Source organism: Macaca mulatta, chromosome 6, assembly GCF_049350105.2.
Source record: "Macaca mulatta isolate MMU2019108-1 chromosome 6, T2T-MMU8v2.0, whole genome shotgun sequence".
Taxonomy (NCBI): domain Eukaryota; kingdom Metazoa; phylum Chordata; class Mammalia; order Primates; family Cercopithecidae; genus Macaca; species Macaca mulatta.
In genome coordinates, this window is record NC_133411.1 from 100,883,345 (window position 1) to 100,902,294 (window position 18,950).

The 18,950-nt window shown below is 33.2% G+C and overlaps 1 protein-coding gene across 9 annotated transcripts in view; it reads right to left on the reverse strand.

The window, feature by feature from the left end:
• The window catches only part of KIAA0825, a 473,908-nt gene that overhangs the window by 368,126 nt on the left and 86,832 nt on the right, over positions 1 to 18,950 (reverse strand). Inside the window, exons 2-5 of one of the 9 annotated variants that reach the window (XM_078004983.1) lie at positions 15,549 to 15,571; positions 14,858 to 15,026; positions 13,101 to 13,264; positions 11,178 to 11,847 (exon numbers count right to left, since the gene is read on the reverse strand). In XM_078004983.1, coding sequence (XP_077861109.1) covers positions 11,178 to 11,847; positions 13,101 to 13,169 — 739 coding nt within the window. In that variant the 5' untranslated portion in view covers positions 13,170 to 13,264; positions 14,858 to 15,026; positions 15,549 to 15,571. Of the gene's footprint in view, positions 1 to 11,035; positions 11,848 to 13,100; positions 13,265 to 14,857; positions 15,027 to 15,548; positions 15,572 to 18,950 lie in introns of those variants that run through there. The other 8 variants (XM_078004984.1, XM_078004982.1, XM_015140425.3 and 5 more) reach the window with 8 other exon arrangements.

Sequence of the window (18,950 nt, forward strand, 5' to 3'; positions counted from 1 at the left end):
ATGAGATAAATCCTAAAATAGTTTACCAGAAAATTCTAATTTTATTACAAGATTTCAAAACAGACACTTTGCTATAATGTTGAGTCATTCTACCTCATGACATTTAATACTACTTTTTGGAGGTTCTGTCCTCTTAGCACAGCTGGCAGCATGTCAGTCTCATAAACTGAAAGTCCTGAGTTAATATTACTTCCTTGGGTTTGAAAAATACATTTAGCTATCAGCAATCAATCTATTGACTGTTGTCCCCAGGTAGCATTTGCTACCAGTGGGAAAATACTCCTTATAGTCTAACTACTATTGCACACTTCATACTTGCTAATTAGTACTTAATTTTCCCTTTGCTTAGGGAATAATGATTATTGCCTTCACCTAATACAACAAAGGGCCAAAGGGCTACCTTTAACAATCATTTTTTTAAAATTAGCCAATGATCAATAGGTACTACCCATCCCCCATGAATGCCTTACCTAGTCTATCAGGATATACTGTGTTAACCACTACAATTTTTCAAGACCTGTTGGAGATAGTTAACTTTAATGATAACATAAATGCAGGCTAGCTACTTTGATTATTTTAAGAACTAAAAAACTGAACCCTCTGACCTGTGGTAAGAAAATTTCCATCACTGAAAAGTTTTAAACTTGTATACTAAATGATTAGGATGTGATTTAGAATATTTAACATGAGATAACAAAAGTGAGATATTAATTCCTATTGAAGAGGCAAAGCACAAATTATGGAAGTGAATACGGAAGTTTTTCACTTTTATATTATTTAAATTTGTAGACAGATAGTCTAGTAATGTGTGATCATTTTTCCCTCAATAAAGGAAGTGATTACAAAAGGGTGAAAGTTGGCTTCTAAATTTTGTCCATGATTTTCAATGGCAGGTTCGGATTTGGAGACAAAACTATTAAATATACTTTTAAAAAATATATATTTACAAATCAGGGCATATAATTGTTTTAAATGTTATTTCATTTTTACTGAATCATGTAAATGTCATAATGGAATGGATTAATAAAGTAGGTTCTCTATCTTTGGATAGAATATACTTATAAAAATGAAGTTCTGGTCTAGTTTCTAAGCCTGAAAACACACCGCACTTCATTGGAATAAACCAGTTTCAGTACAAATTTATGAAATATGGATTGTAATTCTTTTTTTTTTTTTTTTTTTTTTTTTTGAGACGGAGTCTCGCTCTGTCGCCGGGGCTGGAGCGCAGTGGCCGGATCTCAGCTCACTGCAAGCTCCGCCTCCCGGGTTTACGCCATTCTCCTGCCTCAGCCTCCTGTGTAGCTGGGACTACAGGCGCCCGCCACCTCGCCCGGCTAGTTTTTTGTATTTTTTTAGTAGAGACGGGGTTTCACCGTGTTCGCCAGGATGGTCTCGATCTCCTGACCTCGTGATCCGCCCGTCTCGGCCTCCCAAAGTGCTGGGATTACAGGCTTGAGCCACCGCGCCCGGCCTATGGATTGTAATTCTTATGATGATGATGAAAGCACCAAAATCTAGACACTTGAGGTGATAACAATGAATTTACATGTGCATAGAACTCATAATTGTATGTATATTATGATATACTAATACCATCATACACAAAAAAATACCAAAAAAATGAGTATTATGAATAGTCAAGAAAATGAAGTCAAAGTATCTTCTAGTCTCAAAAAGAGTAATAAAGATATTATCCAAATTCTCAAATTCTTATTTCTAATTAAATATAGTTTATTAAAAACTGACAGAATGGCTGAGCGTGGTGGCTCACACCTGTCATCCCAGCACTTTGGAAGGCCAAGGCAAGCAGATCACCGGCTCAGGAGACCGAGACCATCTTGGTCAACATGGTGAAACCCCATCTCTACTAAAATACAAAAACTTAGCCAGGCTCAGTGGTGCGCACCTGTAGTCCCAGCTACTCGGGAGGCTGAGGCCAGGGGAACGAATCCCTTGAAGCCGGGAGGTGGAGGTTGCAGTAAGTTGAGATTGCACCACTGTATTCCAGCCTGGTGACAGAGTGAGACTCCGTATCAAAACAAACAAACAAACAAACAAACAAAAAAAAAAACAAAAAAAACCTGACAGACTATCAAAAATGACTTGGCCAAGATAATTTAAAGAGGTGAATTAGCAAAATGATAGTTAAGAAAATTGAAAAATTCACACCAAACACTGACATATAAAATAAAGACAGACAAAAGAATGCAAATCTTGCCTCAGTGACCTAGTCAATTCTCAAATTTTATTTGTGGTTAATGGGAATCCAATGAAAATCATAGTTCTGAGAAATGGGAATTCAAAGAAATCATACTTCTGAGGAAAAAAAAATGGAAAAGCCTAAGATTTAAGGCTTACTATACAAGGAAAAGCAGAAGAAAACAAAGTTCTGAACACAGAATTACAGTTAGGTTAAATCAGATATGAAGTAGTTTAATAAAGTAAAAACAAGGCAACTTAGCAATTGTATATGTGGAAATTTTGAAGTAAATTTCCAAAGTAGAGCATGAAGAGATGCATGCATAAATCCCACTAGCAATAACGTGCTCCTCTGATCTTAGTGATATTCAGTTTTAAGTGATGCCAATAACTATTGTAATAATGCTGTATTTATGACAGCATTCATCTAGTCAGTCTGTCCTGAAGACAGTGAACTTAAAAGTAGTGTTCTTTTTTCTTTTTCATTTACTAATGATATACTTAGTTTTATAGGCACTAGTCACAGATCAATCCTTTTTTATGTCTCACTGTGGTATGCAATTTTTTTTTTTTTTTTTACTAACTGTATGTTTAAAATAATTAGTACTGCTGGATATAATCACTAATTTCCTAAAACTGCAAAAGGCAACTTAATATTTCTGCATAGCAGCTGTAATACACAATATTGCACAGAACTAAATTATTACAAACGGTGCCAGCAGTTTTCTATACACAGTACTTAAGATAATTATAAAAAATCATCTTCATTACTGCTTGCTAGAATTTTTTTTAACAGTTTAATTTGGATAGGTTACAAAATACATTCAAATCACACAGATATAATTACTGTACACCCAAGAAGCTATAAAATGTTCCCAACCAAATCCCTTTGACCCTGTTAATGTCTGTTCCTTGTTAATCTAAGGCAAACATTGTTTGTAGTGTGCATTTGTTTTAGAATATGAAAAAAAAGGGGGGAGTAAGGAAATCCCTTAACAGTTGTTATTGATTCCAGCATTTACCGACTGAGAGTTAAGTGCTGTTTACAAAACAGAACAGATGCAGATGCTGACAAAAAGGTAAACAATTGTTGCATGGCTTCCTGCCAGATTCTGAACCGATATATTAAACTCCAAGTGAAGCACATTTCCCCTATGGATTGCACTTATTGCCACTTCATTTCCTATGTGCTCCGTCTCTCTATTGCCGAGCCTGGCACTAAGCTATTTCCAGTTCCTTGCTGACCCCTGAGGCCTGGTGCTACCACACACAGCCATTAGAGAAGGGAATTGCATGTGTCTGACACGGCCTGAAACCAATTATTTGATATTTTCTTCAGAATGATGCCCAACTCTGTTGGGAATGAGCAATCATGAAATAATTTACCTCCTGATTTAATTTTTTCCTGCACAAATTAGTTGTAGACTGAGCTGGCTATACACAGCTGCCTGTGACATAGCTCTGTCTTATCAAGATGATACTTGAAATGAAGCAGGGGGGTCTGACTTGAATAGGTCGGGGAATCCTGCTTTAAAGAGGCATTGACAAGTTTATCAGATATACTGATCACATGTACTCTCTGTTGATTGAAAATGACAGAACCTTAAAGAACTAACAGGGCAGCAGAGAAAACCACAAGGATGCAAACCTTATCAGGGTGTTTCATGTTTTTAAACAACTGTCTGATTTCTGGTTCCCTTTTTGTGTCCTAACAACTTTGGCACATGAATAAAATTTAATAAAATATTAAAAGCAAACTCACATTGGTTCATGGCTGAGTGATCTTCACTAAATTTCCTATTTAGTAGCCCTGTTGTTAGTTATAGTCATAAATGTAAAGAAAGTATGTACTTTTCTGTAACTCAAATCCCTACAAATAGGTTTCATAAAAATAGAATGGACTTAGACTTTATATTTTCTTGTCTCTGAGTCACAGAAACAAGGCAAAGCCTGAGAGGATCACTTGCCCATAAACATAGAAAGCTTCCAAAATTTGCATATGTTTAATCAAATAAAGATATTAAGACTAACTGCTTAAACTCAATAAAGACAACACAAGTCTCTTTAGAGAAACTAACTGGAGGTAAAGCTTCAACCAAATCTGTGCAGTAGTAGCTTGTCCTTAAGTTCGAGCAAAGATCTGTCTCATTTTTACATACTGATTCCACATTCGAGTTTAGCTATTAAATCTTAAAGAGGCTGTGATTGCTGCATTTTCCTATTTCTCTCCAGGGTCCAGCCTCCACTAACTAGAACCATATACCATAACTGGGAACTTTATGGCTTTTGTGATCATGACTAAGAAAAATTATAAGAAAAATGCCCATTAAAAAAAGTACACCCTCTTCAGATAGCTGAAGGATTACTGTTTTATTGCACTACAAAAAGAATGTTAACAAAGATGATTATAATTGATTTCAGTACAGTTTGGAAAAAAAGGTGTATGAGGGCACTATAAAACAATTTAACAATATAGCTTTCTCTGACAATGATCATCATAAAATTTGGAGGCAATTTCTCTTCTTTTCAGAATAGATTATTGTCCACTCCAATAATTACACTATGTTGTGCCTTTTGCTAGTGAAAATGCTAACACTAAAATTTTAACTTAATTTCTACCTTGAAGGACAAACAGTATAAAGCCATTTATTCTAGATGAGCTCAGAAAGACCATGTTATAGAATTCTAAACATCAAAACTTCATATTACTTAGTCTTTTTTATTTCACTGGCATCGTAATTTCAAAGGCCACATTAGATTCTCATTTCTGACTTGCACTTACCTGCTAACTTGGGTACTTATTGTTCTGTTATAGAAGAGACTAAACTAGAAATAGGAAATAGGGTAAACTATACTTTTCTAAATAATAGACAAGGGTTTCCTGTCTTTATTCAGTGTTGAAAAGGAGTTGTGAAAGCAAACATTGATACGTTTTGTTTTTGATTGAGACAACAACATACTTACTTATTGTACATCATTTTAAGTAACTTCTCATTTCCTTACATGTGCAATTTTAGATCTCCATTTAGATAGCCCAACCATCATGTTCTTATGAGTGTTTTGGTAAGACTAGAAGCAAATTAAAAATGTGTATAAACAGAGGAATAGAAATGCAATTTTAAAAATGACAGAGGCAAAATAATTTCTGACTAGAAATCCATAATAAATTTTAAACATTTTAAAGCTAAGGATTATTTTCTCATTTTCAAGTATGGCATGCAGAGGAATGATTGGCTTAACTCTGAAAGTTGCTAGCAGTTTCTCCTGTATAAATGTCTGTGCAGAGAAATCAGTCTATATTCAGAAAATGTAATTTCAGACCAAGAATTTTAACAGTCCTAAGTGTAAAAGACACAGATTTCCCCTGTTGTGGACTGAATGTTTGTGTCCCTCCAAAATTCTTATGTTAAAATCCTAAGCCCCAGGGTGGTGGCATTTGGAGATAGGGCTTTGAGAGGGATAGGTGATGAGAGTAGAGCCCTCATGAATGGGATTAGTGTCCTTATAAAAGAGACCACAGAGAACTCCCTTGCCCCTTCTACCACATGAGGACACAGAGAGAAGAAGACTGCCTTTATAAACCAAAAAGTAAGCCTTCACCAGACTTTAATTCTACTTAACTTGTCCAAACCACAGATTCTGTATCTATAAAATAGGGACAATACCCAACTTTTCAGAGTTGGCTTCAGTATACTTTTTCATCTTTCATGATATCATCATTCAAATGGTCAGAGCTACTTGAGTAGAAGAGAGAATAGAGTGGATTTTGATTGGCCTGCTTTCCAATAGTGATCTTGTGTCTCCCAAGTCTATCGTCTCTTTGGTTTGAGGGACTTCGTTATCTTGAAGGATCTTTTCATTCCTTGAGGGATTCATTTCCCTCATCTCCAATCTTCCTTAACTAAAAGAACAAGGGACTATGAAAAAAAAAAAAGGTGTCTTAGAGGTGATTCAGGTCAACCTTTCATCCAGTGCAGATTTTAGCAATCTTTCAAATATTCAAAGGTGTTTATCATATTCTCTTAAGTCTTCCTTTTTCAACCTAACAATAACCTCAAGAAAAATTAAAGATAGGATATATGAGGGTCATGGAGTTTATCCTAGAATTTAAATCTCCTAATTCTATCTTTTCATATTAAAATACAGAGGATTTATTTAACTGAAATTTACTATATATAAATAATCCTTTCTTTTTTGAACATTGAGAAATGTAGCATTTACTTAAATCCAAAGGAAATATAATTTGAACAGTAAAATTAATTTGATCATGTAACTAGTCCAAATATAAATACAGTAAAATGTTACAATATAAGAATGGCACTGGTTCTCCTAAAACGTAGATGATATGTGTACAATTGTATATATGGATCTAACTTTCCAGATAATTCCAAATTAGGTTATAATCAAAATGCTAATTGCGAATTTCTAGCTTTTTGAAAGCTGTTCTGACTTTAAAGCCTTATAAGCTAAATGAAAAAAATATTGTAGCATAAACCTTTATGAAATAATAATTTTCCTAACATTAGAGAAACTAGCCGGGTGTGGTGGCTCACACCTGTAATCCCAGCACTTTGGGAGGCCAACGTGGGTGGATCGCCTGAGGTCAGGCATTTGAGACCAGCTTGGCCAGAATGGTGAAATCCTGTCTCTACTAAAAATACAAAAATTAGCTGGGCATGGTGGCAGGCGTCTGTAATCCCAGCTACCTGGGAGGCTGAGGCAAGAGAATCGCTTGAACCCAGGAGGCAGAGGTTGCAGTGGGCAGAAATTGTGCCATTGCACTCCAGCCTGGGCAACAGAGGGAGACTTTGTTCAAAAAAATAATAATAATAATAAATAAAAATAAATTAGAGAAACTATATAAGAATACAGATGAACAAAATCGGCTATTGAGAAAGTCTTGCTTCTTAAATCACTCTGGAAACTTTGTAAGAGTATCTGTAAGAATAATATTGTTCTCTTCTATAAAAGATCGTCAAATCAAAAAGATCCTGTAATATTTATGTTAACATTATTTCATCTTTTTTTCAAATAACAAAACATACAAGCGTTATACTTGTAAATGTATTGTAATATTAAAGCAGCACATGCTCTCTAAGAAACAAAACATTCAAAACTGAATATAAAGGAGAAAAAAAGTTACCATACAATACCAAGTTGTGGATTAAGTCTAATGACAAGCTTATATGAAATAAAATTTTCTGTCCGGTACCTTATCACAGAAAAATGACTAGAGAGATTGTCACCATATTTTAAATATATGTACTGGAAAACCGGAATTAGTGGCAGACAGAATGCACTCTGGGGTGCCCAGGGGAATACAATCACCCGAACGGCCAACTGGTAGAATAACATAGCACAGCATGGCACAGATAGCACAGCATAGCATAGCCCAGCATAGCATAGCATAGAAGAACATCATAAAAACTACCCCCAGTGAGTGTCTGAGTTAATAACACTAGCAAATCATAACTGGGTTCTGAATCATTATCAATAAAAAAGAAAAGCAAAACACTGAATCAGTGTAGAAGACAGAAATAATATAACGATTAAAAAAGAAAATGTTGCCAGGCACGGTGGCTCACACCTGTAACCCCAGCACTTTGGGAGGCCGAGGCGGGTGGATCACCTGAGGTCAGGAGTTGGAGACCAGCCTGACCAACGTGGCGAAACCCCATCTCTACTAAAAATACAAAATTAGCCGGGCATGGTGGTGCATGCTTGTAATCCCAGCTACTTGGGAGGCCTGAGGCAGGAGAATAGCTTGAACCCAGGAGGTGGAGGTTGCAGAGAGCCGAGATCGTGCCATTGCACTCTAGCCTGGGCAACAAGAGCAAAACTGCAACTCAAAAAAATAAAAAAAGTGAAAGTGGTGAATTATTTTTAATGCTAACTATCATACTGTTTTGCACAGCTTTTGACATCAAGCTGATACACCAAATAATTGCAAACAGAGAAATCTCTTTTCTTTGGCTTATTATCTGTGTGGACTTGGAAAACATTTACCTCTCTGAATCTCAGCATTCTCATATATGAAGTATAAATAATATAAAAGGCTATTCAGAAGATTAAGTGAATCCAAATACGTAAAGGCTTGTAAAGTCTTATACATAATAATAAGTAATCAAATTAGACAGACAGATAGATAGATAGATAGATGGATAGACAGATAGATAGATGACAGATGGGTGGATGGAAAATGTATAGGCCATTCTGGAAAGAACAACCAATCCTCGACCTAAGTACAAAATCAGAAGCAACTAAAGATTGAATAGGTCCAAACTGCCTTAGCTCATTAAGGTATAAGCATGGAAAGGTAAGACATTAGCTCATTAAGACTACAGCATACATACAAAGCCTGCTTAAAATCACTAAATAGAAATTATAATCATTTCAATCATATACATTTAGATTAGGATTATTTAAATTTAAATAAATTAAAATTTATTTTAAATTATTTAAATAGTTTGGAGAAGAAGAAAACAATGACTACACTAAAGTTGAAGAAGTATACAGAGGATTCAGAGAAATGTTTTTAAATAAAATGTGCTATTTCTATCCTGTTTTTCGGTCAGTAGATTATAGCAATACAGGAAGGGCTCTGAGTCAGACAGATAATGAGTTTGAATCCTGGCTTCACTCTATGACCTAGAGCAATTACTTAACATCTCTATGTCTTAGTTTCCTCACTGTAAAGTGGAGATAATGAATAATGGTATCTACCTTGTTTGGTAGGTTAGAAGGTTTAAATGAGATAATGCACATCAATGTCTGAGTCAATACATGTTGCTGTTACTTAAGGATTGTCCTTTCTATAATTTCAGGTAAAATAGAAAGATTTCATGAGCATAAAGATACAGACATAGATTAGAGATAATATAATACAACCCATTCAAGCCATTGTTGCTCATCTCAAAGATGTATTTCCTTAATAAACAAAACATGATCATTGGTCAAATATTAGTGAACAACATAGCTGATCTGTTGAGTTAGTTTAGCAGTTCTCATATGGCAGCAGCAGTAGCGACTCATTGAGTTTTCCTCCCCTTACTGTGTCTACCACAGAACATGGTAGCTGCTAAATGCCTTTCTTATGGTAGGTGGTCAATAAAGCTGAACTGAATTTATTTGCAGACAGCCCACTTGAACAGTGTTTGAAATTTATTTTACAGGTGACAGATCATTTAATTCTATACTTGTAAGACAAGGCCCAATAGTATGGTACTTGAGAACACGGGTCCCAGAAATAGAAAGATCTGCATATGAATTCTAAGTATCAATCCTGATTTCATACAACATGATCAGGGCAAGTTAATCTTTCTAAGTTTCTTTCTGTGATCATGAAATTGGGATAATAGGAATGGGTTGTCATTAGCACAGCGCTTGGCACATGGAAAGTGCTCACTTAACTATTGTTTTATACCAAAGTTCAGATAAAGGAGCCTGGGAAAGATTCTATGCACCTACCCTTATGGAAAATGCTTCAAATTCTGGTGTTAAAGAGGACACACATAGTTTTCTCTCATGAATGAGAAAACACTTCAATATCAGCCCTAAAGACTCCATAGCAACTTACACACATTTTCAACCATATGGATCTTTTCTTCTGTTATAAACTATATTTAGCACATACAAAACTTTCGTATTGAAAAGACTTTACAAGTAAGCTGGATTTTATTTCAGAGAATATAAAAATTTTAGAAAACAAGCACACTAATGAGATGCATTTAAAAATTTATGTGTTAACAATTAAAATAAAAGCCTATTTGCTTTGAGCAAAATCATAATGTTCCTAAATTAACTGACTTTGTATTTTGCCATAATCGAATTTGGCAGATGCATCTCTCTTCTGCAATGTGATATAGCTTCTGGAGGAAAATTAAAATTTTAAGACAAAATATTAAACAATTTGAAATTTCATATACCACATTAATTTGGTCATCTGAAATTTTATTAATGAAGATATAAGCAAGTATAGGGAGCTATAGGAATTTTTAAAAGATGATCATAAATTAAAAGATCCATAATAATTCACTAAATAATAATTTTCAAATACTTAAGCCATATAGTTTATGAACTTATTCAGAAATATACCACAGATTTTATATAAAAGCATAACTAATGATAATTTTAGAAATAATCCTATTTTTACCCTGATTTTTCTCCACTGGTAGGAAATTACAACCACAACAAGAAAAGTTTATTATATCACAATAACTTCTTTCCTTTTTTTCCTTTACCTTATGAATAAAATAGAAATTTCCAAACCATCTTTTATTTGTATACATCCTTATAGAAAAAATAGTAGAGAAACTTTTAAAAATAGCTATAGTTAAACTGTTATACCTTCCTAATCAATTACAATACAGAATTTTATAATTATAGTATTTCATAGTTGCTCATTATTAGAATTGACTGACTAAAATATTACAACTTTTAAATTTCCAATTTTAGTTACTGCAAATTTCAACAAATTTTCAATAATTATTTTTACCTAATAATGCTTTGGCTTTGGAAGATACAATGGATTAAAAATCATACTTTTCTGAGTTATGTATATAACTAAATGTACATATACATAACTGAGTATATATGCTTATTATATATGTGTATATTTAATAAGCAGATAAAGGAGCTTATATGTGTATAAGCATATATACTCACTTATATATATGTGTGTATACACACACAGTTTCACAAATACTGTTTGTCATATGCAATCAAGAGAAATTAAACTCTTATTTGAAATATTTTTGGCTTATATTTCCAATATCTTTAACAATTTAACAAGAAAGAAAATACTTCTATAATTATAGAAAAAAATGCATAAGAGAAATGTCTACTGCAAAATTTCATTACATTCATTTACTAATTTTCAAGTTTGCAGTGAGATTTAACCAAATAGAAAAAAATCTTAGAAAATTAAACATATTAAAAGACTTAAGTCAAACCAAACAAAAATTTTAAATGTCACTAACCCAAAGCATGCACTGCTCCTCTATGCTTGCTGGAGCTCTTGCTTGTTTTAACCACACGAACAGCATTTTCTCTGAACTGCAGCTCACAAAAATTTTCAAGAAATTTTGCCATTTCTTCTGTAACAGTATCCAGGTAAGTTTCTTTAATGAATTTCACCGTTGAGGATGGAGCTAAAATTTCACATACTGTGTTAAAATCCTCTTTTATTATTAAGTATAACTTAAGCATTGTACTTTGATATCCATGAACTATTACATCTAAATTTGAATCTCTGCTGTAAGAAGGAAAGCAGTTCTGCAGAAGATTAGCCAACAGTTTACTCTGTATGTTTTGGTATTTGATTATAACTTCTGATTCTGGATAAAGAAACAAGAGTTGTTGTAAGCACTGCTTTTTCAATAAAATTTTTTGCTGTGAATTGTTTATTTCATTATGGCTTTGTAATCTGCTCACTAAGAAGCGTCGAAGATGCAGTCTTATATCATCCCATATAGACTTGACATCCATAGAGGAATTATCTTCAACAGAATGAAGAGATGTCCTAGAGAGGAAATGGAAAGATGTTCCACTTAGAGTCGACGGGAATGAAACACTGCTGTGGCAGGAGAGGTCCCAAAGTAAATCCAATATCATTTCTTCTTGATTTTGTTCATTCTTCAACAAATCTTGCTAATGAAATAACATTAGAAATGTGATTAAGTGTAATCGAAAAAATGATTTCTATAGTCATATACAATTTCATAATTTCAGTTTGAAATCAATACTCTAAAATTCCTCATTTTTTTTATTTGAAATTTAACCAATTCAGATGTTTTAGAATGTTAACTTTTATGGTCTACTAAACTTTGAATTGTTTATTTCAAACCTAGCTGATTATCTTTTCAATTAGATCTCTAGACATCGTTTTTAGCCCTCATTGTTATCCACCCGATATACCCTGATCTGTATAAAAACTGTGGCTTAAAAATTCTAAATACAAATCTACAGTAAAATATTGATTGAAATGTATTCCTAAGACAAAATAAATTCAAGATCATGCCCCTAATTCCTGGTAGACAATTTTCATGCTTGAATGGGTATATTTATTATTATAAAACCCCAAATGAACACATAATACAATGCTTTAAAATCATTCTAGAATATAGATCTTTAAATATGGTATGTGCCTAGGGGTTACTAAGATATACTATTCTGAGAAGTAAATTTTAATACATTGAAAGATTTTAACTTTCATTTAAATTCCTTTTTGAGAACTGTGTTAAGAAAGATTTTACTTTGAAAATTAATCTGAGAATATTTCAATTCTCTCCAAAGAAATAACCCAAAATGAGAAAAAGATACTCTCAGAATTGTTCCCCAAAAGATGATATGAAATTATGGCTTTATATTTTCTGTGCTGGCAGAAAACAATGGTGGGTGTAATTATGAATAGAAAGAGACAAAAAGATTACTTTTTTCTTGGACTTTGAATTAGACACACACATTCTTCTTCCATGCTGACTTTCCTAATTAAGTCTATTTTAGCTAATACTGAAATTAGTTTATATTCTCTAGGTACAAACAAGCTGATTACAAGAGAAATGAAAGCAAGGTCCAAGCGGCATAAAATCAGGCTGGCTTTGCAATTTCTTATTGATGAAGATACCAAAGGCATTATGTGTGATTCACAATTATGAACAATTCCTAGACAAATTCCAGGAATTTTCTCTCATTCATTGTAAGCTTTGCAATGTCTAATGTTCTATCTGTAATAAATAATTACACCCAATAATTATATCAATAAATGCTTTTTAAGTATTTATACAAACATTTCCTGGTTTATTCATAATGATAACCCTTTGGCATATGTATTTGAAAACCCAATTTATACATAAGGACACTAAAATCAGGCATGCGTCAGTGACTTTTCAAAAGTCACATACAGTAAGGCACAGAATTATAGAATGGATCCCTGGCTTCTTTCTCTTCATCCACATTCTCTTCATCCACATTCTTTCTGCTACACTCCAGAGAGCCACAAAGTACACATGACTTCTGTGTAGCTTCTTTCTCTCTCCTCTCCTGCTGTTGAGTTATTTTGATACTTCTGGAAAAGAAAGGTCCTTAGATAGGACACATCAGCATTACTGTAAATTCTATAAAGCAAATGAGTCATATTAGTGCCACTGCCTTGATTTTTTAAAGTCAGTCAATAACTATAAATATTTGATTAAACAAAGAATAATAGATTACAGAGGTCTAAAACATATGTTTAGTATGATTGCTTAAATTTTGAAAATAACTTCAGTGTATCTGCCATAATGGGGACCTCTGTTTCTTATTTAAATTGCTAGAAAATTAACAAAAAATTTTCTATGAAAAAACAGATGTTTGAAAAATGCCGTCAGGACTGACATTTTTTGGCATGCAGAAACTTGATAATAAGGTCATTTAAATCTGAATCTGTTTTAATAATGTGGTTCCTTCCTTAAAATAACATGATCAATTATGTGAAAAAACCTAGGACTGGGACAAGCCTATCAGTCTAATGAATTCGAGCAAAACTAAGGTGGCCTTTGCCCTGCAGTGAATAGAGAATGACTTATGTGTGACAGATTAAAAGATAATTAAAAGCTTTTGCTTTTAATTAAATGAGAAAGCATTATTACATCAGTATTAATGAAATTCAATACACATGGCTCTTAATAGAAAGTAAAGGAATAACTATATCCATATTTATTCTTCAAGGATCCACCTTCAGGAGATAATGGGTGAGAGCTTTCCTTAAAAGAATAAGGCTTCAGGGCACACAGTCTTCCTTTCTCTTCCTTTTATTACTTTGTAAACATTAAAGACACATCTGAAATAATAACAACAGGCAAAAACTATTTTCATCTGATTCTGTCATCCTAAGCCATCTACAACCTCCAGATATTTTCCACATCTGCCTTAGTCGATGTTTGATGTTTAGACAAAAATAGTGCCTTTTTTCCCCAAAAATTAAATTAAAACCATAGCTATAGAAATACCTCTTTCTAACAATTGTGCTGCTGCTCTGGGAATCTGTTTTTACAGGCTAGCCAGCCTTGGAGAAACAAGTGTGATAAAATAACTATTCTTGTTGAAGGTTACAAAAACTTCTCTAGCATAGAGGGTGGTCAGTATCCAGAATGACCAGCATAATAATTCTCCGTCATTTGGTGGTCTTGCATAAATTGCTACCTTGATTGAAAGGAACTGGGTAAGACTGTAGGTTAGGAATGCAGGGAATAATAGTCAAGGCCGAATAGACACAATCGATGGGGATTTTATTATGCTTAATAATGAGCATACAAAAAATGAATAGTTGTGAAAGGATAAAAAATATAATGAATATGAACTTTTCTGGTAGACAGCTGTGATACACATCAATACATTCTGTGGTATTGATATGATATATATCATATCACAAATCACCCAGGAATCATAATATTTAATCTCCATTTACATAAAATTTTATTTTATTGATAAAAATCATAGTTAAAAATTAAAACAAATAGCTCAGTGGATTATATGGGGGATATAGGAACATAAAAACACAAACCCCTATGTATAGTAGGCTAATATGGTCACTCAAATAAATATTTACGTATAGAAATTGAATGAGTTGTATTCCCCGTTTACTCATCCCACTTCATGATAAAACAAAAATTCACTTTACCAGTGTTTTGAGAAATTTTATCAAGTCTCCATGGGAAATGAAAGATGACTCGGATGTACTGTAATTATAGTTAGTTAGCCATTCAAAGCAGTCAGTTGTTGTTTGCAGCTGCACACCTGGACATTGTTTGTTAATTTCGGACTGTATCTCTTTAATGCAATGTTCTATGCTACAAAAAAGAGAAGAAAAAGTTATTTTGGCAGGAGATAGATAATGGCTTTATTTCATAATATCACAGGCCCTGAAATCTTCATATGTGGTACCTGGTTTTATACAATTTACAAATTCATTTGTATGATATGAAAATAATAACAAAGAGACTATACATTCATAGTTGAAAACTGAGAGTTCATATTTTCTGGCAGTAAAAAAAGTGATAGAGGAAATATAAAATAGCTACTCAGATGAACTAGAAATTCTTTTGTGTTGAAACAAAATTCAAGCATAGATGCAATTCGGTAATAGCCCTCTTGATAGGCAGTGGATGAAAGGGAGAGATAAAATACTGAACATTGTAAATATTAGAAATATACATTATCTACTAAGAGGTGAAGGACTATATAAATTATGAAAAACTTCAATCAGTAGAATAGTAAGGAGTCATGAAGTAGTCATAAAAGCTTATAATTTTAAAAGTTATAAAGTATACAAGCTATATATACAAGCTATATACACAACTACAGCCAAATACCTTTTTCTTGGCATCCAACTGCACTACAAAAAACAGAAACAAAAATTACTAAAAATTGCATTTAAAAAATGACTGGAAGGAATGAATCAAGGGGTTAATAGCAATTATATTTGGGTGGGTGTAATCAGATAAGTGTTAAATTTTACTTTTCCATATTTTCTAAATATTTATAAGGCATAAAATAAAATGCTTCATTCACCAAAAAAAGTAAATCAAGATCAGAAAAAAAAAATGTCCAGTTGAATCTTGCAATACGTATCTGTTTTAAAACTTCCATTCAATGTATCCTTCCTGTTGATAAAATAGCAGATATACTATGTTATTTTAATTTCCATATACCATTATGTGCATTGATGATTATAAATCTTTATGGGGTAAACTGCTGACCTTTAGCAGAGTGCCATCTGCGCAGCCACAGGGATATGACATATTACTACCACCTGATGGCAGCATATCTAAACTTCAAGAAAGCTTTCAAACAGGCAAATTCCTTTGAAGTTGAAACACCTCACCAAAAATTGACAGCTATGCATTTGTCTCTTAATCATATTAAGAAAGATTTGTTACCAAGAGGTAAAGTTAGTGTTTTGAAAAGGTAACTGCTATTAATTAAAGGTTCCATATGATAGACCCTGGTAGGCTTTAGAAACCAAGCGCTTATTAAAATAGATGTCATATGAAAGACTCTTTGAAATTCATCCAGGTGTGGGCTGCCTATAAAACATACACTGTAACAGTTTAAGTAAAACTTTTCAGGAGATTTCTGAGCATGAGTGAATTCAAACTAAGTTACCTTGAAACAAATACATTCTGAGAATCAAAGAGCCTTTTCATGAAAACAAAGAACTTAAAAGAAAAACAATACCTCCTCTGGCCAGAGGCCACTCAGTTTCCTGATGGGACAGCCATATTCAGGAATACCAGTTCTACGTCTGAGAAGAGATTGGCATGTATTTTCTTAACTCATGTAAGCACTTCTATGGACTGAGAAACACAATGCCCTAAGCATACACCTTGACTCTAGGGACTCTTTATCAAAGGTTTTTATTATAGCATCTTCATGTGTCTCATTCAATGAAACCTAATAGATTACAGCAATGTGAATTGGAAAGGCTCAGCAGCTAGTCTACCTAAATCTATTTCAATGAGGACTCAGATTTTAGGCTAATTTCTAACATCTGAATCTGAGCAGAAGCCAACAACTACAATTTATAAATAGGGTAAAGCCTTTAGAGGGCTAGATATTTTAGTAATTTGTCCAAACACTGACAAAGGGATTGAGTGTCTGCATTTCAGGGGACCTCCCTCATTGATACAAACTAAGACAGATAAACTTAATTTTAAAATCATTTTGTCACAAATCATAAAATGTCAAAACTAATTATCTACACCTGAATTTTTTTTAGTTGGCTATCTTGTCTGCCACTCACCAATGCCTATACATCTTGTTCTAAAAACTTAACCATCTGAAGTCTAGATATTTCTTGTTCAATTGTTATATAAATATTTTCAAAATTTATGATAAATGTCAGTTTGGTATGTAATCTGACAATTTATCTTCTTTAATCAAGGTCAAAATAAAATATAATTTAATTTTCACCATTTAAAAGGTAACATTTTCAAACATTATCTTTCAAATGCTACACATTATTCAGGATTATAAACATAGGTAGTAAAAGTGTACGGAAATGCACTGGAATGATCAGCAGCACCCTCTGGCAGAGTGGGGATGGAAGTGGGATGAAATTGGGGAGAGGTACATAGAGAGCTTTAGCTATACTAGTAATGTTTTATTTCTTAAACTAGATGGTGGGCACAGGACTATTTGTCATACTACTCTACGCCTTTTCATATGTCTCAACATTTCTTAATAAATTTGAACCCCAATGTGCTTTAATTATAATGACTCTGAATTAGCTAAGTTAATGATGTGTGCAAGTGGATGCATTACTGAGAGGCTGTGTATAAATCAATTTATAAAGCATTTTTAAAATGCAACATGGAGTATGCTTTTTAAAAAAGATATCTATGGTAATTTTCTCATTCAACATCCATTCCCAGATTCCCTGACTGTAAAAATTGCTTATTGAATGAAGGCATTACATTTGACAAACATTAGCTGAATGTTAAATATGTGGTAGGCATTGTGATATATACTAGGGAACCCAATGTGAATAAGACGTCGTCCTGTCCCTAAAGGAATTCTGTCTAGTGAAAGAGATAAACCTGTAAATAAACAACTACAACACAGTAAGACTTGATAAGGACTGTGTACAATGTGCTAAGGGAGTACACAGGAGGGAGCCACTAAAAGTGCCTGTGGGAGGTGTAAAAAGGTTTTTCCTTGTAGAAGAGGAGATTATATGCAAGGATGTTGCTTTAAGAACATTAGTAGAATCACTGTACTTAAAATTCCCTGACACCTCACCCCTCAGAAGTCAGTACTCGTCATCTAACCTCACTGCTGTCTCACTTTAAAACTATATTTATTTGAAGAATAAGAAATACGAATTTATTTTTATGGTCACTACTACATTCATGCATGTATGGATGTATGTGTGTATGTATGTATGTACCATCTCACTTCCAAAAAGGCTGAGATGTCCTACTATTGGACAGACTGCATTAAATAACAATAGTAGTCCAAGAGCTGATTAATAGTGAACTGGTACAGTTGGAGATAGGATGAGATACTGAAAAACAGAAGAGGATAATGATAACATCTTGAAACTTCAGCTTATTATAAAGTTCTTACAAGATTTCAGAAGTATTATCCAGTCACAAAATAGTTAAAAGGAAAAAAAGTATGTTCCATTGATAAACTATGAGAACTTTTTAAATAAAAAGATTGTAGAAAACACATATATGGCTTTCATGGAATGTTAGAATACAAAAATTTTTATTTCTTAAATCAGGATAGATGCCTCATGGCAAAGCTTAAAGACTTATTTATTACAGTATGGAAAACCCAAAATAAAAAAAAAAATTTTTTAAGCTTTTACATTGTGATGCTCTTGCTTATACTTCTTACCCACAAAATAAGTTCAACTTAAGGAAAAGACAAGTCTTTTCAATTGTTACATTGACATTTCAATTCTGTTACATTTCTGTCCATTTCTGTGCTTTTTGTGTTTAAAAAGACAAAGAAATCATTCTGAGGTAAACAGATTTTCTAGTTTTTAGATAAGCCCTATTTATCTAACTAGATTACTAGCATTCCTTGGAATTGTCAGGTAATTAATAGGGAAGAGGGCTGATGTATACAAACTAGTATGTAATTAAAATATAAGTCAGCCATGAAATGAAAACTTACTTTCCTGAGACAAAGACATTTCTGGATAATATTTTTTAAAAAGTCAAAAAATACTCCTAACACAACTACTTTAATGGCTAAAATGGTGA